Source organism: Gambusia affinis, linkage group LG06 (assembly GCF_019740435.1).
Source record: "Gambusia affinis linkage group LG06, SWU_Gaff_1.0, whole genome shotgun sequence".
NCBI lineage: Eukaryota > Metazoa > Chordata > Actinopteri > Cyprinodontiformes > Poeciliidae > Gambusia > Gambusia affinis.
The window spans coordinates 4,646,607-4,673,851 of NC_057873.1; the positions used below are offsets into that span (position 1 = coordinate 4,646,607).

The window sequence follows — 27,245 nt, forward strand, 5'->3', positions numbered from 1 at the left end:
GTGTAATACTAAGATAAATATCTGTGATATTTACTGTAGTACTAGAGTACTATACTTTTTAATATAATTGCTGGTTTTAGGAGCGACAGAAACCCAAATGGAAGTAACAAAAATATGCAAAATTCCCCTTTAAACATTCTTACGGTCTTAACCCAAATCTATTGGTCCAAAATCAAGCCTTGACCTCCATAATCGTCTTAGAGAAGCAAGAAAAGGCGAAATATCAGTTTCGTGTTTGCTATCCTTAGTGGGACCGTTTCGTGATTAAAATACAACAAAAGCCCCATAAGGCGGAGCGGCGGCGGGCTTTAGGACCCAGAGCGTCCAACAGTAAAGAGGAGGAGACAGAGGAAAAGTCGGAGTGACAGGAGAAAGCTGACACAGTAACCGCAGCATTAAGGAACCACCGCTCCTTTCTGCGAAGAGGAGGAGGGATACAGCGCACCGGAGATGTTCATCTGGGAACGGAGAGCCTCCGACAAACGATGGGTGAGCAGGTGTGACATCTCCATCATCCAAGCAGCCGAGGAGATGCCAATAAGTTTGACTTCCAGCTGCTCATTCGAGGCTCCCGCACCAACACGTGTACCTGTCCCGCACATAGACAGTTAAACTAAACGCATATTCAGTACGAGGAAGGACATCTTTCACTCCTGTGGATGGTTTCAGCAGGGACCTGAAGGTGAGAACATTTATGCTGATTTACACCTAATAGCTAAATTTAAAAAAATGGCATTCATGTTATTTAAGGATTTTTTTTCAGCTTTGTATTTTACATAAATTTTTCTCCTACAATCTTCAAATAATCTGCGGCTTTTTTATTAAAATTTTTTTTTTGCTGTTGCAGTTTTTTCCCCCTATTAAAAGCAAACAAGAAAGCAGAGCTGCAGAGCATCCCCCTCATACTGCAAAGCTCTATTGTTTACTGGTCCACTTAATGGTTTACAACCAGCCTGGTGTGCAGTTTTAATCATCTGTAATCAGATAAAGGCAGAAAGCATTCCTATTAATCCCCAGGTGATAATTCAGGATGTTTTTAAATCTTCAATGCTTCATGCAGGGGGGAAAATGTGAAAATGCAGCTTAAATAACGGGACACGCAGTGTGTTTCTCTTGCCAGGAGTCCTGATTAAAAGCAGGGGCTTTCTCTGCCGTGGGTGGGCACGCAGCAATCCACTCAGTCTGTGAGGAAAACAACAGGAAAAATACGCAATAATTAAAGGAAAGAAGCTTTACAATCAGGTGAGATTAGAAATCATTAGGGGGGTTTAAAAACTAGATGCAAACAAACAAGATAAAGGGAAAATTAAATAAGATAAGGTGCGTAAAACTAAACAAAAAGGTGTAATAATATGCATAAAAATGACTATTATTGAATAATTTAGGGAATTAATTTGCTAAATTATCCTTATCATACATTTTTTAAATTATTTGGAGATGTTTTCCAAACTGCTTTTTTACTTTAGCAACTTCATTAAGAGAATCACAAAGAGTCTTATAGATTTAAAAATAAACATTTAATTTACATCAGAGGTGTCCAAACTTTTTGCCACATGGACTAAAAAAAACACAAGAAGTCAGAAAAGGTAAGTCTAAAAGACTGACTATGGGGCTTTTTTGATGCTAATATGTGAAGAAAAGCTAGGCTAAGACCGCACTTTGGACAAGCTTGATTTACATTTTAAGTTAACAGATCTTAAAGTTTGCAATCAAAAGCAGCATTTTTTTTTTTGCAACAAATGTCAAATAAATAATAATAATAAAAGTAGGTATATTTTTTGGTAAAGAAAATAAACATGAGCACTTTTCCTTTAATTGAAGCTGTTGAAATGTGTGGTGAGTTCAGGTTGTTGTGCTGCAGTTTGCATGATGTGAACAGTCAGGATGACATCTGTGCAGAATCTGTGCAGTTACTGCAGGAATTGCTGTGGCAGTCTGGCGATGCTTGTCAGGTAACCTGACACTTTCACAGCTTTATTCACCCAGAAAAAAGTGTTTGTTTGATTTTACAAACAACAAACAAGATGCTATCGCAGTCTTTATCAAGGCTGTTGACAGTTTGACACTTGATAGTTATACTTCAGCACAAAGACCAATTGAAAACACACGCTTCATGGACATAAACATCATTATTTTAGGCTTCATTGTTGATTTATTTGAACTACTATTTATTCTGCAGCAAATTCAGTGAATTTAAATTTTATTTTCTCTAATTTGTCCAGAATCAGGTGTTTTACTTATTCTAAGAGCAATTCTGATGCATGTTTGGTATCAAGCACTCAATAGTCTCCAACTTTTAACAATTTATTTAAGGTGAAGTTGAGAAGTTAAAAACATTTTATATGTTTGTGTGGATAGTAATCATGTTTTGTTTTTTTTGTTGTTTTTGCACATTAATGTTGCATAACAACGTGCTACTTTGAGTATTTAATGCATGTCTTTTAATCATTTATGCTAGTTTTATGTATTTATTGTTAGTGACTTTTTTTTCCCCTCCTGGCAGACTAATAAAACTATCTTAGCTTAGCTTATCTGACGTTAGCTTAGTTCTACTTATCTTAGCTTAGCTTAATTTCGCAATGTACCTGAGCTATTAGCAGTAATAAAGCCATGCAGAACAGGTTGGATTCGGGCGTGCTGTGGTAGGAGAGGCCTTGAGTCCTCGACGCGCCCATCGCGGGTTCGATTCTCGGACCCGTCGACATTTACCGCATGTCTTCCTCCCTCTTCTTCCCCCTTTCCTGTCAGCCTACTTTCAAATAAGGGACACTAGAGCTCACAAAAGACCCCCTGGAGGGGAAAAAGAAAGAAAAAAAGAACAGGTCGGATTCTTTCCTAATGTGATCCAGGCCACTTCAGTATCCGATACGTATCCGATTCAAATGTGACGTTCAGATCGCATTCATTCGAACTGAACGTCACTGTTACGTGAAAAATGTCATTATTCTCTATCCTGATACGCGCAAGGAAGAAGAAAAACAACAACCATGACGGATGATAATGAGGATTAAGTTGTTACTATGCTGCTCCGGTCAGACAACAACTTGCAATGTGTAAGCTAAGCTCCACTGTTAGCCTCCATGTTTACTTCCGAAAACGCTGAAGCACTTCTTCATTTTGTGACGGTTGGCAGAACACTGAGAACGCTGACGTTATTGCGCCCTCTACTGCGCATGCAGGACACTTTCAGGTTGTTTGCCCGTTCACACTGCAGATCACACACAGTTTGCATATATTTGGAAGTGTGAACGGCCACGGCAAAAAATTTTTGATTTGACAAATATCGGAATTGGGTCACTTCAGGCTGCAGTGTAAACACAGCCTAACTGATTCCTCCAACATAGCTTAGCTAGAGTTCAGTGAACTTATTGAATAATCACATGTTTGTTGTGATATTATTATTTGTGATATGACTATTTGTCCAACCTTATGTAACGTTTTGGTTCAGTCCACAGTTTCTTTCTTCTCAAGAAACCTTAATATTCCACAAAAACCAGAGTTTAGTGATAACTGGGAGTCCTTTCTGTTCAGTTTTTGGTGTAAACGGAAGTAACTCCTTCTCAATGTATACAAGTATGAAACAACTCCTTATTTGCCAAACATTGAGGGCTGTGCCAGGGATGTTCAGTATGAATGTGGGTGTTGTTACACCCATGGAGTTTTTTAATGAGATGCTTTCAGTTCCTCCAAACTGCAGCAACACATCTTTTAACATTAGAGCTGAGCTGGCCTTTCTACTGGCATCCAATATTTTCCAGGATTCACTTTAATGCTGAAATGCTTAATTTCTAAGAATCCAGGAATCAGCCAATCCCTTTTCATCCTTATCCTCTGGCCAAAGCTTTAAAAATGACATAAGATGTTTTTTTTGGTCCGAGCAGCAAAAGCGCTGCGAAGGCCTATTTGTTCTAATCCACACTCTTGTTTTCTTGTCTTTTTGATAATAAAAAGCAGTAAATCAAGTTTTTTATTTGGTACATTAACAAAATTGTAGTTGACTTGAAATTTGAGGTACCTAAAACTATTAGGAGGTGTTCTCAGTTTCATGTCTCATAATAACAAAAATGGCTTAAAACAAAAAGAAGCTAAATTGTTGAATTTCCTTCCTGCTATTTATTGGTTTCTTTACATATCTTTGGGTTATAAAGTTTCAATCTGGTCAGAAGAAGCTCAAAAATACCTAGCTAGTTAGCATGTGTATATTAGCAACTAGTTAGCGTTAGCCTCAACTACCTGGAGTCACAGAAAGCAAGAAAGACATTTGTGTGCGAGTCAAACTTGTCCCATGACGAGATTAGATAGTCCAGTCACGACCAAATTTAAGACCTGCAATTAATGTAATTAAAGCCAACTTGGATTTCCTTAAGACATTTTAAGACCTTAACTATTGATACCTGAATTCAAGACCTTTTGAGGAGGTGCCAACTATCTGGATTAGCAGATAGCTGGTAGGACTTCTCTCCAATGCTATAATTGTAAAATTACAATTTTACAATTTATAGCATTTTATATTTTATATTTTATTTGATTTTATCTACAACTGGTTGTTACTGTGTTTTGTCTTTATGCTGCAACTGCGAAGTAATTTCCCTGCTGGGATGAATAAAGTACTTCTATTCTATTCTATTCTATTAAAAAGGTTGTAAACGTTCTGAAAGCAGAGTGTTGGAAAGAGCAGGAGCTTCTTAAAGAGACAGAAGCCCAATTTCAAATCAGGTTTGATATGTACAGCCTGTTTGGAACAACTGAATAGTCGCTTGATTGTGGTATAAGTTGGAGCTAAGGACGTTCATTTATCTTTTCATTTATCATTTATTCTGATTAATATTTTGTAATCCTAAGAATTTTGATTTATTGTCATTATAAATTCCAAAGCTATCCGTATTGTCGGGATAATAGTTTTAATATTTTCTCAACTGTTTGTTCAATGACAGCATCAATAAATACCATTAAATTAAAAAATATAAATAATACGTCTTTATGTGGCTGGTGTCCTAAAGAAGCGCATTACAAATTGGAATGATTTTCAAGAGCAGTTGCTGCCACAGCCACATAGTTACCGTAAAAAGTAAGTATTTATTATTGACACTTTTATTGTTATCATAATAGTACCACAAGGTCAGTTTAAGTTTATATGGTAAATTTAAACTTTTACTGTGAACTAATACTATGAACATGGAAAATACAAAATACACGTCCTTTAATTTATATATCAGCTGACTTGGAACCCATGATAACTGCTTACAGTTCGAGTGAAATTTTATCTAATTTATCAATGTATTAATTTTTTGCTTTTATTCATGAATGTAGCACTTTTTGCCTTCCGTACGAGCCAGTACATCTATAAATTTCATCCCTGGAGAGAATTTCAACACGCACACACTCCTCAAACAGCATAAGACCATGAGCTGCAGCCAGTTCCTGCCCACTGTATACTCCGTCTCTAACATACAAAACAACACACTCCCTGCAGAAAGATGCTGGAACCATGTGCAACATATTGCAGATGGATGATTTCTTATTCCTCTGGCCTCTCTGCACATGAGCACCAGCTGTGTGTTTTTGGTTTGAGTTGGAAATGCTTGAGAGTAAATGATGCAAGGCTGCAAATGACTGTAGCGTCTGATTCTGCTATAATCTGGAAACAGAATGAGTGTCAGAGGTCATATTGGGTGTACGGATTGATTAGAGTTTTTGCACAGCGGGGTTCAAATAGTCAGCGCTCAGTGTGACTGTGTTTATTTGTTTTTATTTTTAACCATGCAGAAGAAATAACCGATTGTATGCGGCTGTAAAATGACAGAAATCTCCTTACCAGGAGGTTCAGTGTTTATCGAGCCAAGCAGAGGAACAGCACTGAAATGGCAAATTAGCCTCAGCTTCATTTCTCCTGCAGTGAGCGCTCCACTTGACGGTGAATGTGTTTCCATAGGAACATGGTGTTACTTTGAGCTCTCGATGTTCCTGCCTGTTTCTTTCTTTCTTTTTTTTTTTTTGCTTATCTTTTCTGTTTGGTTTCCTCCGCTCTCGTCAAGCAGAGGCAGAAAGAGAAAAGGGTTGGGAAATGAAATCAATAGGGCCATTAAATAAGCAGCAGGGCGACTCAGATTTCTTCCTCCGACTTTGGCATCTCTCAAAAAAAGAAAAACTTTTTTTTTTTTTTTTAACGCAGCTTGGGTCTCCTCAGCCTGACATCTCTGTTAGTCAAGATGTCTTTTTATTAGAGCCTGCGAGGCGTGTGCAGCTCCTGCTTTTATCTGCATCCGCTCGATTTGTATCAGCCGAGGCTTTACAGCAGATAACTTCCAGGATGATTAGTTGGCGTGTTGCGCTAAGAGAGAGAGAGAGAAAAGACTGCAGCGTTGCTGAAAATCCTTTTGAGAGTCAGCAGTGTCACTGAAGATTTCAGGGACATTTCATTAAAGAAGTTTAGTTCGGTGGATTGTGTGTAGGGCTAACTATGTGTTTGAGAAAACACCAAAACATGTTTTCAAACAATTAATCAATTTGCGATTAACTATCAATTAGTTGTTTAGCTTAAAAGTTTATTAAGTTGATTAATAATTTCTGCTTAGAAATCCCTTTTCCTTTAGATACAGGAAAAGGGAGTACATTTCTGCCAAAAAAGTCTGAAATTTGAAGATTGATCTCAGAAATTTTCTAGAAAAAGCAAGAAAATTTATGAGCTCCAAAGCTGAAAATATGTGAGGGAGGAAAAACTCTAAATTGTTTAGAAAAATCTTGGAAATTTGAAAGTTGACAGTTGAAAAATTGCAAGGGAAAAAAAACTCTGAAATTTTTAGATTAATGTCAGAAATTCTCTAGAAAAAAAATGTTCCAGAAATTTCCTAACATCAAAAATTTTCAACATTTGGAACTCTGAAGTAACATTTCTCCAAATCAATTTTGTTCAGTATAAAATTTATGAAACTTTAACAAAAACTGCAAGTGTTTGTCTCTTGAATTTATGGTTAAAACAGTCTTGTTCTTCATTCACAAAAGTTATTCCGAATATTTACTCTAGTAAGAGTAGCAATACTTCATAATAAAACTATTATGCAAAAGCATTAGCAAAAATAAAAAATACAGCATAGTAAAAATACTCCTAAAGGTTTTGGTTGTTTTTTTCCCCAAAAATGTAATTAAGTTACTATCCAACTCTGAATTCAGCATGTTATGAAAAACTTGGCCCTTTATGTCATGAATGCTCAGGTTCCTAAGAAAATGGCCGCATATCACTGAATCGTTACTCGATTTATAAGATCAATCAACTTTAGGCTGACCTTTTAACCCAGGGCTGTCCAAACATTAATAAAGTACCCAAATTTTATTATAGATTCAATATTTTAATCTACAATAAAATGGATGGTGTTTTTGGCCAATTGTGAAATACAGTGTACATTTTTGCCAAAAAAATTTCTAGAAAACTTTGAAATTTTCTAGAAATAAAAAAAAAAAAACAGTTGAAAACCCATCCATCCATCCATCCATTTTCTAACATCCTTTGTCCTTAATGGGGTCGGGAGGGTTGCTGGTTCCTCTCCAGCTACGTTCCGGGCGAGAGGTGGGGTCACCTGGACAGGTTGCCAGTCTTTTGCAGGGCAACACAGAGACATACAGGACACACAACCATTCACACACACACTCACACCTAGGGAGAAATTAGAGAGACCAATTAACCTGACAGTCATGTTTTTGGGAGAACATGCAAACTCCATGCAGAAAGACCCCGGGCTGGGAATTGAACCCAGGACCTTCTTGCTGAAAGGCAACAGTGCTATCAACTGCGCCACTGTGCAGCCCCAAATCAGAAATTTAAAAAATAATTCTTTAAAGTTTTTTTTTTTGTTTTTTTTGGCAGAAATCTACTCCTTTTTTCTTTCTACAATGTCTCCAATATACTGTTGCAGATTTTGCATGTCGTATTAAAAGAAAGATATCTAGTTTTCAGTTTTTTTGGGCTCGATTGCATACATTTATTTTCTTTATAATAAAGATCAGGATTTGGGTCACAAAAGCTGATTTGGATGCAGCTTTTCAGTAAAAGTCTCTGGATAAACTTGGTTTTATCTTTTGTTAAAACTTGGTTATAGAAACACAAATACTTTCCGTTGTTCATTGCATTTTTATGTGTAAAAAGTTATGTTGCTAACATTTTTTACCCTGATTAAAAATTAAAAAGCCTCCATCTGTACCTTCAGGTCAAATTTTTATCACTTTTGAATTAAACAAAATCAGTCCAAGGACCACAAATGGCCCCTGTGCCGCACTTTGGACACCTCTGCATTAATCAATAACGTGCATCCCTGCTCCAAATGGATCGTTTATGATTTTCAGGGTTGTCCTTGCAGGTTCCTCTCCACCCGACTGCATGTTTTACAAGCTTGAGTCAGAAATAGAGGCAGGCTGATAATAGAGCTGACTGACGTCTTTTTACGGTGGCTGGGCAGAGAAGGAGCGCAGGCGGAGAGGGGTGGGTTGTAATAAAGCTGAGTGCATCTCTCCTGGAATGAGGCTGCGGGAGTCTGCATGTATTGTCTCTAAAAGGGAGGCGGACATGTTTGTTGTTGGAATAGAGAAAAAAAAATCACTTGAGGTGCTTCCCCTGCAGGCGGCGAGCAGAAAATAAAACCACACCGCCTAAAAATACCCGGTTACACCATTTCTTTCCTCCTTCTTCTGTGGTGTGTTGAAGCGCGTTATTGAACCATCGTGTGAGCTGCTCTGAATACTGACTGATGAGCTATTATGTAGTTTGGTGAAATGACACTTCATTATCCAGACTGGAATGAAAAGACTCTCAAGACACAATGAAGATTGCTTTTCCATATTTTCTCATTAGATCGCTCACAGCAGTATTTCTCCTTCACAAGCTGCTGGTTTCTACATCTTTACGACCAGAAGTTCATTCATTAAAGTGTTACAGACTGGAAAACAAGCTAAAATGGGTAACACTTTATTTAGAGATTTAGGTAAACTCCAGTTTGTTTGTGGTGTGAATGCATAATCAAACCAAATTCTGGTCTGCCTATAAACCTCTGTTTGGGTTTGGTTGAAGTGAACTCTGCTTGATGGATATGTGAACGCCAAGCGGACCAAAGACTGCTCCAAAAACAGTAAGTGGACTACAGCGCAAGGCATTCTGGGTAAATACAACCAAAACATATGCGCTCGTTTAGCGGTAGTGGGAGGAATGACTCGTTGTCTTTTACCGAAGACAGAATGCAGAGACAGTTCAACCGCTAAAATCTGACGTCACCCCGTTTTTGTTAACATTTTTGTGATGAAAGAAGAGTCTTCTTCATACGTTTTTCCATCATTCCCTTCAATGGTTCTTGGTGCAGCATCCCCAGAAGCGAGGAGGGGAACAGGTTTTTCAAAAGGTTTGGTTCATTAGACTCAGTGCACCGTAAAAAAGAACCGCAGCAGCTGAAAACGTAGCAAATATTGCAATTTTAGTCCCCAATTTCACAGATATTGGTGTGAAAACATCTTATATCTGAAGTCTACAATGTGTTTTCTTGGGATTTTTGTTTTAAGTTATCTTAAAGTGGTTCATACCTGTGAAACAGAAAGTCATGGTCTTTGAGAGAGTGAATACTTTGTAAAACCAACTCACTGAATTTACAACTACAAGTCTTTTGGGTGTACGTCTCCATTTTTGTCCCATAAATCTTTGCGTCATATCAAAGACTTGGATTGAGAGCATCTGGAAACATAAATTTTCAGATTGAACAGCAGATTCCCAATTGGATTCAGGTCTGGACTTTGACTTGACCATTCCACCTGTCCTGCTGGAAAGTGAACCTCCAACCCACTTTCAAATATTTTGCAGCTTTTTCAAATCTGCTAGCAGATTACAGCTGTTTGATTTTAGTGACTGTCTGAAAACCCTTTGTAACTCTACTGTACACAAATTTCTAGTATGTTTTGCAACTTCTGGTTCATTCTTTCCTTTACAATCTTTATTTTAACAACCCGCAGTGGGACTTTATTAGCAGTGAAATCTCTATGGATGGCCATTCATATCACCGTATGACACCAAGCTAATTAAATAGTCTGAGCCCAGAGAATTACTGTAGGAATCAACTGGGGTTGCAGAGACAGAGTAAACAGTTGATTATCTGCAACACTGTAATATTCTGCCTGTGATTGAATGAGAAACCCTTTAAAATGATTGGTTTTGACTCTTTGCACGTGACGTCACGTTTTCCAGAACTCCGCCCACTTTGCTATAATGGACATCAAAACAACCAATGAGCTCCTTTAAAGTTAGTCAAAAAACAAACGCTTGTAACGTAATGTCGCTTCTATTTAATTGATTTCACTTTAGAAATAGCCATAGGGTGCTGCGCGGTCGGCCTCGCAAACTGAAAAGTGTAGAAACCAAACTTGTCATTTTATTGTAAAACTTTTAATGAGGAAAGATACGGCGGCAATGGATAGCAGCCGTCAATCACAATGACCGGCAGCCCTCGGTGTAATCACAGATTAGCAGCAAATATTTTTTACAAGGTAAGAAGACTAACGTTCTCATACCTTATAAGAAAGTATGATAGATTAAAAAGATATCAAATATCGCATTATGGAGAAGGTACGTGTCAAATCACTAGTAACCATGGAGACGATGCCGCACCGTCATTTAGCCTAGCATGTATGGAAATAACTGGTTAGCATCTCGTCGTTTGTACGTTTCTGATGTTGATCCAGTTTAAGGGGAAACGCTGTTTATGACATAGTGATAAAAATCATGTGGTGTGAATTCAAACAGTCTTTAATTTGATCAACATGTCAGGAGGGAGGAAGTATGGGTCGGTTTCTAAGCTAGCTGTTTCCAGCTTTTGTAAATACCTCCGTCCATGAGCCCCAACCAGGTGTGTTACGTTCACAGACAAATTAGCTCGACTCGAACAAGAAGAAGCCATGAATAAACTGGGAAAGAGAACTTGGGAAAACAATTTCAGTCGCTCAGTTCAATACTCCGGATTCTCACTTCCGACGTCCATCATGGCGCCTGGAAGTGACGTTGTTCCAAAAGGTGAATAGGAATCTAATCCAACTCATTTAGCTGCAGAAAAGTTAGAAGTTCATTGAGTGGTGATAAAGTTTTAGAAATATGATGCAACATTTCAGATTAAGGGTTTTCTCAATTTCAGTTTTGTTATTTCATTAATTTTAGTTAACTATAATAACATTGTCCCACAACTGATGGTTAATTTGTGATATTACTTTCATGGGTCGTAATTGCTTCATAGTAAAACTAATTTCTTTATCTGACTCTATCAAAATTTGGTGTTAAAATGTGAAATCTAAATGTTTGTGGTGTTGTTTTTGTCTTCACAGACCTCACTGTCTTTGTTGGACAGCTGGACGGAGTCTTAAGGAACTGGGTTGTTTTTGTCACTCTGAAGCCATAAATCAAAACCAGATGACTTTTTTTCCTGAAGAACATCAAGCCAATGTTCACTACTGGATTATACTTCTTTAGCCTTATTTTTTTCACACCTAATTGCTAAAATCTATTCCCAAAACTAATCCTGGATGTGACGTCTTTATGAAGCGTCAGAAAGTAAAGCTAAGAAAATATTTTTTACCGTTTCTGCTGCAGCTAAAGAGAAACAAGGGCGTCTAATTTATCAGTAACCATTATTGCCACTTTTTGCTGTTTGGGAACAAAATTTGAGACCTAAGCTTCTCCAATAATCCAACACAACTTTCAGGTGCTGGGATAAATTCGTCATGTGCTTTTTTCCTCTGGACCCGGCGCTGAAACAAGAGAAAAATTAAAGAATAGGATTAAAGGTGGATTATCACAGCAGCTGCCTCTGCATAAACCCATCGAGCCAGCCGGCTTGTAGATTACGTTTGCCTGTTGATGCGGCCTCTGGAGCGGTTCGTCTTTAATGGAGAACAGAGACGAGCTGGAGCACCCCCTGCTGGAAGAAAGCGCCGCCAACAGGCTGCCGTCCGACCAGAACCAGCAGAACCAGGCGCCGGTCGGGCTTTTTAAGGGCATTCTGGTGAAGTGTGAGGAGGACCGAGCGTATCCTCCGCTGGGCTGGAGAGGCTACTGCGGCCATCCTCCGGAGCTGCTGGACGCCTGCGCCCTGCCGCGCAGCCTGGAGTCACTCTACCCGGCCGGGCCACTGTGGGGCCAAGCGGACCTGCTCAGCAAGGAGTACCTGGAGACCACGTTTGTGGACATCCGGCCCGGTTCGGCGCTGGAGAGGAAGCTGCTGGCCGAGGCGCAGGACTTTCACAGCGCCCCCTACAGTATGGATGACGAGGACGACCTGCTTCCTGACTCTGACGTAAGAAAGAAAAAAACAACTTCTGTGTTTATCTGAAATCTGTAAGAAAATAGTTACGATGAGGAAATCTTTGGCAGTTTAGAGTGTAGCTGACCCCCAGTCAACTTTTATTTAGCAGATAAAGTGTCTAATTAATGGAAAAGGATTAGGGACACTGAAAAAAATTATTCCTTTTTTGATTATTGGACATTTCCCCCAGAATTCTGAGTATTTTCTTAGAATTGTAACTTTTTTCTCAAAATTTTATCTTTTCAAAAATGTTTTTCTCAGAATTCAGACTTTTTTCTCAAAATTAGATTTTCTCAAAATTTAGATTTTTTTTTTCAAGATTCTAACTTTAATTTTAGACCTTTTCTCAATTTTTTTGAGTTTAATCTTCAACAATCTGAGAAAAGGTTAGCATTCGGAGTTTAAAGAATTCTGACTTTAATATCAGAATTCTGATTAAAACTGTTTTTAATCTTAGCCAGTCCTCTTCTGTGTTAAACAGGTTTTTAGGGTTTTATCTTTATGTTTGTGTGTGAGTTTTGACATTTTCAGATAAATTTGTTTAGTTCCACATGATTTTTGCCTGACACCGCCTCAGTGCTGCCCTCCTCAGGTTGAATGGTGCGTAAGCAGTTGAATTCTTCTGTTTTTCTTGTGTTGATTAAAATGCAATGTTGGTCCTACGTAACTGGTTGTTGTTCCCAGTTTTCCAGTGGAAAATCAGTTTGTGGAGGGCTTTCCAGTTAATTTTTTACAAATTTACCAGTTCAGAGACTAAATGAATAAGAAAGTGGAAAAGAGTTAGTGAACTTTGAGTTAGAAATAAAGCAACCATAAGCACAAAATAAAAGATTTTAGTCGCTAACAGAAATAAATGTTTTACGGGCATAGCGGACCAAATTTAAGGATTCATATTTAGTTTTTCACTGATTCCTGAAAGATGTCTCATTTCTCTTGGCATTCTCGACTCTTCTTACTGTATTTTTACATGAAAGCAAGAGACCTTTATGTTCTCTGTAGAGCTTCTGGCAGCTGAACAGGAACCTAAAATAGATATATGAGCAATGCATTGAAGGTAGGCAGCAATTCACCTGTTTCTGTCAGAAAGGCAGGTTATATAAAGCTGCTCTGGTACTTTAGCACAGGTACCAACAGAAAAAGAAATGTAGCCTTTTTAGGAAACTATGAAACCATATGTGTTGAAAGTGTTGAACGCTCCTAGATTAGTTATTTATTGTTTGAGTTTACATTCCCAGCTGAGGTGAAAACTGAATCTGTAAAAAAACATATTTATCCTCCGTGTTTGTGTCTTTTAAAACACTTTAATAAAAGTTAATGTGCAATTTTAAATGCAAGTTAGAATATTCAATATTTTTCCATATTAAGCACCAATCACAGCTAAGATTATTTAGCAGAAATACAAAAAATGTCCAAAAAAGTGAGATTGCACTGTTTTACTTTTCCTGAGACAAACGTTCTGTTCGTAAAAGTACCAAATGTAGTGAATTTTGTAATGTTTGGAAGCTGCAAAATGAGCTGATGAGAAACATTGATTGTGAGGTCATCATGGATGCTGAGCAACACAAAAGAAAACAAAACCTCTAAAAAGTAAGTGAGAATATGAAGCAATAAACATTTGGCTATGATGGTGAAGTTGGGCCATCGTGGATGAGAGGAAAAGGAGTAAATTTCTCCCAGAAAATTGAGAAAGTTTGAGACCAAACTCAGGAATTTTCAAGAAAAAACTTGGACAGATCTGAGTTTGAAGAGTCAAAGATCTGCATGAAAATACTTGGAAATTTTTAGATTAATCTCAGATTTATTTCTAGAAATTTCACAGTTTCAAAAATTTCTAAAACTAAAACTTGACATTTTTATTTTTTCTTCTAGAAAATCTTTGAGCTTAATGACACAATCTATTAGTTTTTCTCACTAATTTTAAAGTTTTTGAACTGAAATTTCCATGTTTTTTTCTAAAATAAGGTCTTTTCATGCAAGCTGTCAACTTTTGCAGTTCAGAAATTTCCTTGTTTTGAGATTAATCTCCAAATTCTTTTTTTCTTGCCAGTTTTCATAGTTCCAAACATCAAAAATTTGTGATAAAAAAAAAATCTGAAATTTTCAGATTAATCTAAAATAAAAGTTGGAAATTTCAAAGCTTAAAAAGTTAAAATATTCCGTTTAAAAATTACTGTGGAAAATTTTCTCTATCCACCTGCTAGCATCAGTTCCCTTTGCAGGCATCCGTCTTCTGCTCAGATTTAGTGCATCTGACAATTCATGCAAGACTCCCATTCACAAGTCAGCAACAAAAAACACAGTAAACAGTAAACTAGTGCTGACACGATTAGTCAAATTAATCATGATTAATCAATTATTGAAATAATCATCAACTAATTTAGTAAATGATTAATTGTTGTTTTAAGTTTATAGACTCAAAAAAGGCCCTTTTCTGAAAGAACAACACACTCAGAGCAGTAATTGGCCAAAACTACAAAATATATATATTTTGCAAAAAAAAAAAAAAGTTGTCTCTAAATATGTTCTGCAGATGATTATTGCTATAAAGAAGTTATGACATGTTCATTGCAGGAATGCTGAGTCATTGTATTTTTGGAAGTAAAATGTCTACTTTTTTTTATTTAAAAAAGGAATTTAATAATTTATTTGCATCTTCTAATGTTTAAGAAAAGCTCAAATTGTTATAGAAAAATCTGCAGAATAATTTTTTTGTCCGATTAATCAATGAATCTTTAGAATAATTGTTAGTTGGAGCCTTAGAAAAAAGAAAATGAGCAGCAGAAAAATAAATAAAACACTGATTGAGGAAGGAGAGTTGGAAACAATTTTATGATTCTTCATTTTTACATCTAAACAAGTCATTGAATGAGCTGATATTTGTGGGTTTTTTAGATAAATATACAATGTATTTATTGTATTTTTGAAATATGCCTCCTGAGCTGAATAGCTAATGTTCTTTTATGTTAATTGGGGCCAGGTATCATAAGCTTATCCATGTTTTTGCTCCTTTTTATTTATTACATGAGCTGTTCAGATTTATTGAAGTTCCCTTGTTGCTGTCCGGCTCATTGTTGTCCAGTTTGAACAGAAGTCTCATCATTGCACATGAGCTCCGCCGTAAAATCCTGCGCTGCACTCAGTCCACTGCAGCGGGAATTAGGTGCCTCCTGTGCGTGGCTGCAGATGAGGAATTTACATCCCACAGGCGTCACAGTGGCAGATGGCGATCTGTGAACAGCATCTTGAAAATCCCTAAATGCACCAGCTGTGTGTGGCAACAACGCAAATACCTGGATTAATGTTCAGAACAAACACAAAGCTCCATCAGGCAAATTAAATGAAAAAAAACAACAGTTTTATGGACCTTATCATAATTGGTTTGATAGAATCTGCAATATATTGTAGGAAGAAAACGATTAATCGAATTATTAAAATTCAAAGAATTTCATATATCCCCTGGGTGAAATTAAAGGCGACACGTAAAGCATACATAAAAATAAATACAAGATAAGATAGAATGCAATATGCATGATTATGATTAATTGATTACTGAAACGATCGTCAACTAATTTAGTAATCGATTAATCGTTAATTGGAGTATCCACCCAGACTAAAAAAAATGCCGTATGCTGGAAGAACAACACACTGAGCAGTAATTAACAAAAAGCTATATAAAATAAATACACATTTTGCACTTAAAATAAAAAAAACCTTTCTTGTCTGTAAATATGCTCTGCAGATGCATCCTTTGCTACAAATAATCAAGCATTTACTAAAGGAATGCTATTTTTTCTGCATTTTAGGCAATAAAATGTCTATTTTGTTCATTTAAAAAATAATCTAATTATTTATTTGGATCTTTTAATGCATTTCTAATGTTTAAAAAGCCTCAATGGTTATAGAAAAATCAACAGATTGTCAATTTTTTTAGTCCGATTAATTGATTAATCATCAGAATAATCGATTATTGCAATAATCAGTAGAAGCAGCTTAGAGCTTGATCACTGTAGCATGAACAGAACAATGACTGCCACATGCAGATGCATAAACACAGAGTTGGGAACAGTTTGGACCTAAATCATCAAATCATATTTTTGCATTTCAGGTCTTCATAATTAATTTGTAGGAGCAACAAAAGGCATTTAATACGATTAGTAATGTGCTTTAAAAGCAGAAGGACATTCGCTTGATGTGCAGCTTGTTCATGCAAAACAATGAACTAAACAAAGTAGCCTGGTCGGGTCGGGGGAGTCGGATCGAATATGCGGAGCTGTGCGCAGACGTATGAGTCACGGTTAGCCTGCAGCCAGTGGAGTTTGTGCACATTCACAGCGTAACCCCATTAAGTCACAAGCAAGGTTTTCCGGTTGCTGTAAAAAAAAACACGTGAGAATAATAAAAACAGAATATTTTTCCTGCTTTCATAAGCTCAGAGTTAAAGCAGATTATCTTACTGAGCTTTCAAATTTTCCTCATTCCTGCTGCTCAGATCTGGATCTAAAAGAGAAAAATATCTGCAGAAACTGACCTGACGTCCCCCTGAATGTTCTCTGTTTGGATCCCAGGACTCGTCTATTGACGACCTCAGCGATACGGACAGCGACGGAAACTTTCCCCTGATGATCCCTCAGGACTACCTGGGTCTGGCCTTTTTCTCCATGCTCTGCTGCTTCTGGCCGCTGGGCATCGCCGCCTTCTACCTTTCTCAGAAGGTACAAGCCTGAACTCACACAGTCCAACATGAGGCACGGCTGCAGGACGCCCGCCTGCTGCAGCTGCAGGACGCTGATGTAAAGTCCCAATGTTTACGTCAGCAGTGTCCCAACTTTCTGTCACACGAGCCAAAATCAGAGTCGAAAATATTCATGGGCCAAGAAAAAATAAACAATAAATTAAAGTAATAAATTAAAATCTAATTTAAGTAATTTATTGAATTCAATTAAATAGATTGCATAAATTAAATTTGTTACATTTATTTCTATTTTATTTTGAATTAACTAGATAAATATTAATATTTAACTAATATTAATTTAATTCATATTTGATTTAATGCATTGACTAAATAAAAATGTAATTTATTTAAAATTTTGATTTATTAAATAAATAAATTATATTTTAATGTAAACAATATTCAACATGAATTTATGAAACATTAATTCAATATTAATTATATAACTTATTTTGAATTAAATTTAAATGAATTACATTTTAATTTATTGAATGAAATATTTATTTCAATGAATATTTATCTTTAATATCTACTGAATTTTTTGAAATTAATCTATTAAATAAATTATTAATTAAGTCGGTTTTACCTATTATGAAAGTTTGGTTATAAAAAGATGAATATTTTGTGTTATAATTAACATTTTCCATTGTAGGACAATGGTCAATAATAATAATGTCACCCTGATTAAAAATAAAAAGCCTATTAAACAAATTTGTGTCATTCTTGAACGACAGTTCAGGCCATAAAAAATCAGTTGACGTGCTGCAAATGGCCCGCGGCCCACACTTTGGACTCCCCTGGTTTTAATGTAACAGATTTTTTATATATTGTGAGACAAACAAAAAAATCACACATTGTAAAAACTCAGAAAGTTTTCTTCAACATCTTGATGTTATTGGAGCAAAAAATAAAGTTTGAAAAACTGTGAAATTATTTTGCTGCGATGAAATCAGAATTTATAGTTCAACTTTGTTTTTTCCTAATTCCTATCCTCCGTTTCCAGAAAAAATAACCAGAACATTTAACTGCTTGTGATTTTTCTCCCATTTCTGATTGAATCCATAAAAATATCAAAGATAACAAAGCTAAATAATACTAACTAATATTATCGCTTTATTTTCATAATACTACAACTTTATTCTTGTTTTATTTTAACTTTATTCTCATACAAATTTATTCTTGCATTATTTCCACTTTATTGTGCCTTTATCTCTCAATGTTAAAATTTTTCTCATACAACTTTATTCTTTTATTAGTTTGACTTTATTCAATATTTCTCCATTATTCCAGTTTTATTCTTTCATTATTTTGACTTTATACTCGTACAAATTTATTCTGGTAATATTATGACTTTACTCTTGTATTATTTCAACTTTATTCTTGTAATACTGCAAGTTTCTTCAGAAATAAAAAAATAAAGTAAAACATCCCCTAAACCTCTCAGGGTCAACAGCAGTAAAAAAAAACATTTTCTTTTAAGATTTAAACAGAAAAGGAGAGAAACCTGGGATGGATTTCCGATACTGTGGAGCGTTACCTAAACCAGGGTCAAACTCAGAAACAAGGTCTGCAGGGAGAGAAGAGGACAAAAATCTCCTGATGAATCCTGAACGCTGTTTATGATTCAGGGATGGAACATAATGTGGGATTAGCGAGTGATTGAACTGAGGGGAGGAGGAAAGCCATGCAGAACAAATACCCCTCTCTCTGATTTCACTTTATTTTTATTTTTTTCCCAAACCACTAATCCTTATCCCACTGTCTTCTGCTTTCCAGACCAACAAGGCATCAGCTGAGGGGGATTTTCAGGGCGCCAACGCAGCGTCCCGCCAGGCCCTGTGGCTCTCCGTGCTCTCCATTGTGTTTGGCATCATAACGTACATCTGCGCCATCGCAGCGCTGATCTCCTACCTGTCTGCAAAGCCATCATAAGAGCCGCGGCTCGCACATAGACGCAGACACACAAAGACACAAATACTCCATGAACATCAACACATCATCTGCAAAATAACGAATAAACGAAAAGATTTTAATCACGTCTCACTGGAACAGGACGAAATGCAGCCCAGAGGACATTCCTCCACGTTCAGGCTCGTCTTTCTCACTGAGTTTGACAAATTTGTGTCACGCTTGTCATCACATGTGGAGCTTAAATTAAATTTAAAGGTGACCTATTATGCTTCTTAGAACAAGCTAGGATTGGGTGTCCAAAACTGGCTCATTTAAATTACAAAAATTTATTACATTTAATATGCAAAAATGAGTTTATTGTGATTTTTCTTTTGCTTTAGTTTAACTGCTCAATAAAAAGTATTTTTTTATGAAAACCTTAAAAACATATAAAAGGCTACAGATTGTTGCTTTGTTTAAAAAAAGACACATTTTTGTCTTCAACAGTTTTATATTTTGTTGGTGAAATTTTTATCGTATTGAACTGTGGTCAGGGGTCCAATCAAAATCATTTCAAGGGCCACAAATGGCCCGCCAGCCACACTTTGGACATCCCTGGTGTATGAGCGATACAAAACATATTTATTACATTTTTTAGCACAAATTCATTCTTGGATAATGAGAATTTGCCTAAAATACTTGTGTTGAGCGCCATTCAGAATGAGCTTTTTTCGGGCCTCTGTCACTTTAAATCTAAATAAATGGTTTATTTAGCCACGCCCACTAAACTCAACGTTTACACTCGCACGTAAAAATGGCTGAAAACAGATGCACAATTCTACAACGTCTTTAAACTTCATACGAACGTATTTTATGAGTGGTAAACCAATAGAAAAACACTTTTGCAGCAGTAATGCCATAGATATATATTACTAGATTGGACATTGCCTGTTAGCTGAAGCTAGTGAGGTGAACGTTCAGGCGCCATTAATACACATTGAGTCGTGTCCATAAAACCATACTGTTTGAATTGCAGGATGAGCAGGAATCTGTCATAAAAATAATTGTATCTGTCGCCCCTGTTTCTTATCTAATTTCTATAAAATATGGTTTAAATTCAATCTGAGAGGGTTGCTGATGTATAATATGTTTTATACTGTAACACTTTGGTTTTTGTCAAGATCCAGGAGCATCTTAAGCAAATTTCTCTTTTGTAATGGTCAATAATTTAGTTTTACATTATTACTGCTGTATGAGCCGTAGTTTTAGATTTTAGCAAACTACGGCTCCTATGCTATATGAAATATTTCATCCTGTTTGATTATTATGAGTGTCACCACATTCTACAAACAAACGAGCACATAGTCCAGTTTTTGTTGTTTATTGATCTTTTAGAAATCACAGCGGCTCCTGGTGAAATCAGTTAACCAAACGTGCTGCAGTTCCGTTGGCGTTGCTTGGTAACGGGGCTGGGCTGGCGTTGCTAGGTAACGGCGCAGTTTCCTTTGATTGTGACTTAAAAATTTGTAAGTTATTGAAACGCCTCATATTCCAGAGACCAGAAAGCATTAACTTATTGTCAGACTACACAATAAGGTGATTTTTTTGTTTGTTTGTTTGTTTTTTAAGCACTTTGGCTGTTTTTTTAGAAGCATTTGAAACCCAAAATTTTGCATAATAGGTCCCCTTTAAGTAAATGCAGAATTTTCCACAGTGTGAATGAATGACGGAAGAGGCAGGAAGAGTCAAAGTTTGCAAATTTATCGGAGTTGGAGGCGAATCCTGCTGGACTTTCCTCATCCAGCGCCTGCCAGAAGCGAAGTTTCTTCCTCAATATCCCATCGTGATTTCACCTGTTGTTTACCTGCAGAGAGGACTGCCTTTTGCTGTGTTTTAAAGCCAAGTTTTATCTTTATGATGATAAAAACAGAGTGCCATTATATATGAAATCGAGATATGAAGTTTGGATATTTTGAAACGCATCTGGAAGTTGGAGTGAAGAAAGTGCTGCTGGGAGGAAAAGTGCCAAAAATATTGAAGTGACCCGACTGTGAAGAAAATCTTCCTAAAATGTAAATTCACTTTTCTTTTTTTTTCCTGCTAAAAAGGACTAACATACACAGGAAAATAGTTTTGTCGGGCTGAAACCATAAAAACAACAGCAGTGCACATGTTTAGATGTAAAAAAAAAAATAATAAGGTAAGAAAAAACTGGAAAAGGAAATGTGACGAGTCATTGTCTGCATGGCACTTTTGTGTTTTACAAACATGTTCGTAGCTTCATCCGTTTTGTTATTGGGTCCAAAGTTCTTGAAAGAAAAACTTTGATAAACCCTAAAATAAATCTCTGACCATATTGGTTTTAGCATAGTCATGTAAAGAAAATATCCCAGTAAAATTAAGGAAGCATTTCACATCACATCTCTGCAACAGGATGGTACCAGAGAAGTTTGGTTAGTAAAAAAATACAGAAATTCGATCTGAGAATTGATCAGAATCGATAAAACGGATCAAATCAAAACCTTGCCACATATTTTTGTCTTGATTTTAGTGTTTGACTTCGTGTTTACAGACGCAAGCTAGCAAATATTGACAAGTGAAACGTTTATACCACAGGATTGAAAAAAAGAGCCAAAAACCAAAGACAGTTTTAAAAACATTTAACATGTGGTTTTCTGAAACGACTAGTTTAGCATTCATGTCTTCAGTCAGAGACTGAATGAAGCCGTTGTGATACAGACCACTACAGGAGATCCTTCTTACCCACAGAAATCAACAGCAACGCTTTGAAGAAACTTGCATAATTTGAGTTGCAATTTTTAATTTACCTTTGAGGTTAATAACGTATTTGTAAAACTGAAATGAAATGAATATAGCAGCTTGTTTAGAACAACTGGTGTCTCAAACTCATCAACCTTAAAATAATGAGAAAAAACTGAATTAAAATTACCTAAATGAAGCTCTGAAATTAATCTGTCATTTTAAACTGGTTTAATCTGATGCTGCAAAAATTTATTATTTCTCAGGGCTAATCAAACATATTAGGTTTAATACCTTTGTGATTGGTATTTTTACATCTGCTTACAAAGGAGTATTGGGATCATTATAGATAGTAATAAGAACAGGAATAAATTACCAACAAAAAAAACTCAAATTCTCTTGAAAAAACAAGAAAATTTGTGTTTGAAAAATTAAAAATTTGCTTGTACAAAAACAGAAATGTTGAAATGTTTGAAAAGTTGCAAATTTGCTAGAAAAAAAATTACAAATTTTCTAGAACAATAAAATTTCAGATTTTGAAAATTGCCTAGAAAAAGCTCATACATTATGAGAATAAACTCAGAAATTTTCTATGAAATTTGCATTGTCACAAATTTGCTAGAAAAAAGTCACATTCACAAATTTTCTAGGAAAATCAAGGAAAAGTTGAAAATTTGTTAGAAAAACAATCACATTTCAAATTTTCTATAGAAACTTGAAAATTTCTGATTTTGAAAAATCAAAGATTTGCTTGGGAAAACTCACATTTTGAGAATACTCAAAATATTTCTAGAAAAAAATCGTTGAAATTTCATGACTTTGAAAAGTTGCAAATTTGTTAGAAAAATGTAAAAAATTTTCTAGAAAAACTTGGAAATTTCTGAGTTTCTAAATAAAAAAATGTCTTGTAAAACTGCAAATATTTTCCAAGTTTTCTCAAAATTTTCTGAGATTGATTTCAACATTTCTGAATTTTCTGGTGAAGAAAATGACCCTAATACGCTGTTGTAGTTTCATACTTTTTAAATGGTGCTGATCATTTTCTCACTGATGTTACTGACGGGTACCAGAAAGTAAGATCCTTTATTGAGCACTTAAACCACTGGTACCAAATTGTTGCAGAACTGTGTGGAGTGCTACCAAAATGTACAAAATAATAATAAAAAAAAGACTGAGAGAGAAAAGCCAAAATTTTCTATTTTGCTGTACAGTTTTTATAGAGTCCACAGCTGACCTAAAAGCATCATAAACACTCTTTTTCTGTTGTTTTAGAGTTTATTAAGGTTGTTAATGTTGTCACCACACTGTGAGTCTTACCCTCAGATCCACTGACGTCCTGCACACGGCATCGCACTCCAACCGACACAAATCGCCGTTTGTCTCCACACAACATCTACTAAAAAACAAAAACCGACCAACCCTTTGATGTTTTCATGTCTTAGAACAAAGAAATAAATGTGCATCAGTTTGACGGAGCAGCTGCCACGGCTCAGGGTTTTACTCATTTTGTGTCACTTCTTCTAATAATTTTAAAAAGAGTGAAAGGGAGTCGATAAATTCATATGGTTTCAATTGCTTTTTTCTTTTTCTGCTGTTTGCAAAACCCACTGTCACCACCAGGGGGAGCCCGAGAGTCAGGGTTTCCATGACGACGGGCTCACACAGGAGGCATGAAATCATTACATATATTTTAAATTAAGTTCTTTATAAATGACTTTTGATTGTTTGAAATTCTATTTTTGATTACTTCATGGGAAATTATTGAATTTAATGATACATTTAATGATTTATTGATACATTTAATGATTTTATGATGCATTTAATTCATTAACCGAAGATTTGCATGGTATATTTATTTAACTTTGTGACCCCTTGATACTCCATATGTTCTCATCTTCTGATTGTCTAGTTTCTCAGATTTTGAAAAAAATCTGATTTTATACTACTAAACCACATTAATGCTTTCTTTAAACTCCACAAATATTTAAGCCTAAAGATGTTGAGGCTGGTGGACAGTGGGCTAACCATTCAAACTGTGCTTGCAGGCCTCAGAAATCCTTGGACCGGCTCCGCTTCCATGTGTGAAATAACTGTGAATATTTAAGTGGAACATCAGTGAATAAATGCACATAACTAAGATCGGCCATTGCTCTACTTATTTCCTACCTAATTACTCAGATAGTGTGCCCGTCTCTGCACCTGAGCTAAAGGAAGACAGCACAGAGTTGGTTTGCTAAATATTTTATTACATCACAATATTTATATATATAATTTTTTTTTGAAATCCCGATTGGGTCAAAGGTTCTTGGAGTATCGGCGTCTGACGGATTCTCTGTAGAACTGGAAGATCTTCTCTGACGCTTTCTGACTGACGGCTACGCACTGCTGCAGCTGTGGAAGACGGAAAGTCCAATCAGAACCGTCAGACGGGCAACAGACGGGCCAGAAACGAAGAAAATGACCAACCTCATGAACTGAGAACGAGCCTTTGGTTGATGACATCATCACTCTGCGCTCTTTGCTGTCGATGGCGAAAGTCATCAAAGCTCGACTTTCCTGAAGAGAATTTTAAAACATGAAGAGTTTTGACTTTTGCAGACAATCATGTACAGAACCAGCAATTTCACAAAAAACAATTAATCGGGTTAATCGATTATTGTATTAATTGTGAAGTAATTTAACAATCGTTAACTGGAGTTTACAGACCAAAGAAAAGATACGTTACAGAAAGAATAGCAGTAATTCAGCCAAAACTGTACAAAAAATAAATACATTTTGAATTTAAAATAAAAAACCTTTTATTTGGCTGGCAATTTTAGCTTCACACACACACACACACACACACACACATATGTTTATATTTGTATTTTAACAGCAGATTCATTCTTTGCTACAAATGATCAAGTGTTCACTAAAGTAATGTGTTGTTGCGTTTTAGGCAGTAATATGTTTATTTTCTTATTTTAAATGCTGCCTCACCCCGTGATTCTTATAGATCCAGTTTTATCAGTAATTTCCACAGCAAATATCTTAGTTCATTTGAAATAAGACAAAAATAATTTATAAGTAACTTTTCAGCAAGATATAGAAGCTGTTTTCAGTCAATAACTCCTTAATATTAATTTTAAAAAGTTTTTGTCCTACTGGTAAATCATCTCATAACAGGAAAAATGTCTGGAATTATTCACTTCAAACAAGCTGCTAGTTCTTGCTGAAAAGTTACTTATAAATTATTTTTTTCTTTCAACCAAAAGCTGCACGATAAAAGCCTCCAGTCTGATGTTTTGGTCTCAACTAGCCCTTTTTTAAGAACAGTTTTGTTTACAGAATCTTCATAATTTATTTTATTTGTTGTTTCTGTGTTTTGTTTATTTTGTTTGGATATTTTAAATAGCTTCTAGTTCATTAGAATTTAAGGTTTATTCATCATTATTGCATTATTACCATTACATTACTTGAAAATGGTTTCAAAACAACAATATTATTGTTTATCACAATAACATCTGGGACAATTTATCACCTAGCAAAGTTTGTTATCATGACTGATCCACTCCTGGAGTTAAAGAAGGCTCCTCCAGATTTTTTATTTATGAGATGTTTAAAGAAGCAAAAGCTCAAGGAATCCAGCTCCTCTCCAGGCCCTGAGTAATCTGAGTTTGATTTATTTTTCATTGGTTTTCTGAGCTTCAGATTTACCTTCTCCTGAGCTGCAGTCGGGTCTGTGATGATTTCACCGTCTGCGCTGATGGCACAGGTCACGCCACAAAACAGGCAACTCATAGACAAGCCGGCATCCATCAGAGCCATGCAGGCTGCGTTCAGACAGCAGGACAGGAGCTGAGCATTTGGGTAAGGAATGAGGAACGGCACCAATCAGTCAGGAGGCTTACCGAATCCAAACCAGAGGAGGCCAGAGAACCCAAAAACTGAACTCAACTTAGAGTAGCACTTACTTTTACTCAAGGAAAAGTAAAAAGTCCAAGAAATTACTCAGGTAAGAGTAAAAAGGTATTTGCTAGACAAATGAAATCCACAAATTTTACTCAAGTTAGAGTAGAAATACTTCATAATAAAATTACTCAAAGTACAGTGTAGTCAAAATACTCCTAAAAACAAATGTTTTCAAAGAAGTTACTGAAGTAAATGTAACTGACTAAATGTAAGTGGCTGCTACCCACAGAACCGTTTTCACTGAAGGATACAGCGCCGTCGTCGTGCAGCACCTGCAGGACGAGCGTGAGCGACGAGCGAGGATGGAGAGATAAAAGTAGAGACGCCTCACACGTTTCCCGCACACATTGTTCCTGTGATCGCTCCCTCACACCTAGAAGTAAACATGAGTGTGAAGCAGCTGGTTCACTGAAAAAATATATTTTTTTAAAATGTCTGTACTTTTTATATTGACTGTTTTACTGTGACTTACCCGGCAGTCCCACTTTGGGATGAACCAGAACCTCCAGGGTTGCCCGGTCGTAGATTTCCTTGCTGATTTTGACCTCAGCAGGTCCGTAGACTCCCGCCATCACACTGGTGTCTCCTGCAGAAACAGGCAGAATAAAGAAGATTAAAAGAAGAAAAAATTATGAATATACAACTTTTCTCAAAGACTGTGGAAACTGTGGAAACAGTGCAAAATTATGTTGTAATACTTTATAGCTTTAGCTTACATAGTAACAGTTGAGTTTAAAACTGCCCTTAGAAACAACTTCTTTCAACAATCCCAGTTTAGGTCAGAGAATATAAGGAAGTGTCATCACTGGAAATCTTAATTTTCAGCACAAATTTGAAGCATTGCTTGAATTTCTGACAATGCCTCTGTTTTTGTCATTATTCCAAAATTATTGAGTGTTACTGTATACAGGTAAACAAGAGTGGTGAAGGCATCTTGAAGAGAGAAAGTGAGATTTGTCCATAATCTGAATATTTACATCAGAATCATACTTTATGAACAAAGGCATGGGTAGATAGTAACAATTGAACAATCTGTCGACCATTTTGCCTGTTTTTGAGCTTGAACGGGGAATTTTTAAAAAAACTAATTATTGTTACCCTGAACGAAGGAAGCCGATCCATCAGGACGGGACAGTAAGGTTTGTTCACACCCGAACTCTCTGAGAGAAACACTTGAAGAAGGAGAGACTTCCATCATGCCGCCTTCCCGGTGGAGACGATGTTTGTCGCAGCTAAATGACGTCATTGGTTTTTTTCCCCCTTCAAAAAAGTGCTCTTTTAACTTAATGCGATGCTTTTTACATCAGTAGTAACATTAAATTATAATACGAATAATGAAAACCGCGTGTTGACATTTCAATCTGTAATTGTTTGTTCACGGATATTTTTGAAAGTTCAGAGCGGAAGTTGAACGACTCGTCATTCTTTAATTTGACCACCAGATGTCAGTATTTTATTTTCTAACCAATCTTCGTTATTATTCCATTCAGATTTTTTTCACAGACAGATATATAGAATAACAGCAATTATTATTATCATTATTTAGAAACATTTTGCTTATGACTTCCTTTATACGTCGAAGCAGTATTTTAAAA

The 27,245-nt window shown here is 36.1% G+C and overlaps 2 protein-coding genes across 5 annotated transcripts; one reads left to right on the top strand and one right to left on the bottom strand.

The window, feature by feature from the left end:
- On the top strand, window positions 1-23,836 carry tmem91 (transmembrane protein 91). 4 transcript variants are annotated; one of them, XM_044120493.1, is made up of 4 exons: window positions 1-682; window positions 11,344-12,311; window positions 16,886-17,032; window positions 18,826-23,836. In XM_044120493.1, the coding sequence occupies exons 2-4, from the start codon at window positions 11,904-11,906 to the stop codon at window positions 18,979-18,981; spliced, it is 711 nt and encodes a 236-aa protein (XP_043976428.1). In that variant the 5' UTR covers window positions 1-682; window positions 11,344-11,903; the 3' UTR covers window positions 18,982-23,836. The 4 variants fall into 4 exon arrangements, with proteins under 4 accessions (XP_043976428.1, XP_043976429.1, XP_043976431.1 ...); XM_044120494.1 differs by lacking the exon at window positions 1-682 and adding an exon at window positions 1,126-1,242; XM_044120496.1 differs by lacking the exon at window positions 1-682 and adding an exon at window positions 10,331-10,515.
- An 88-nt stretch (window positions 23,837-23,924) lies between these two features.
- On the bottom strand, window positions 23,925-27,031 carry exosc5 (exosome component 5). The gene is made up of 6 exons (XM_044120492.1): window positions 26,749-27,031; window positions 26,123-26,236; window positions 25,902-26,023; window positions 25,396-25,536; window positions 24,166-24,255; window positions 23,925-24,090 (listed from the first exon to the last, which is right to left on the bottom strand). Exons 1-6 carry the CDS (start codon window positions 26,894-26,896, stop codon window positions 23,995-23,997), a joined length of 711 nt encoding a protein of 236 aa, XP_043976427.1. The 5' UTR covers window positions 26,897-27,031; the 3' UTR covers window positions 23,925-23,994.
- Window positions 27,032-27,245: the final 214 nt, after the last annotated feature.

Bases quoted from the DNA above. Each gene is read 5' to 3' on its own strand.
- tmem91 (XM_044120493.1), top strand. From the start codon at position 11,904: ATGGAGAACAGAGACGAGCTGGAGCACCCCCTGCTGGAAGAAAGCGCC. The intron at 12,312-16,885 runs GTAAGAAAGAAA...TTTGGATCCCAG, and splicing joins ACCTGCTTCCTGACTCTGAC to GACTCGTCTATTGACGACCT. The intron at 17,033-18,825 runs GTACAAGCCTGA...TCTGCTTTCCAG, and splicing joins CCTTCTACCTTTCTCAGAAG to ACCAACAAGGCATCAGCTGA.
- exosc5 (XM_044120492.1), bottom strand. From the start codon at position 26,896: ATGACGTCATTTAGCTGCGACAAACATCGTCTCCACCGGGAAGGCGGC. The intron at 26,024-26,122 runs GTAAGTCACAGT...GTTTACTTCTAG, and splicing joins TCCCAAAGTGGGACTGCCGG to GTGTGAGGGAGCGATCACAG. The intron at 25,537-25,901 runs GTATCCTTCAGT...CCAAATGCTCAG, and splicing joins TGCTGCACGACGACGGCGCT to CTCCTGTCCTGCTGTCTGAA.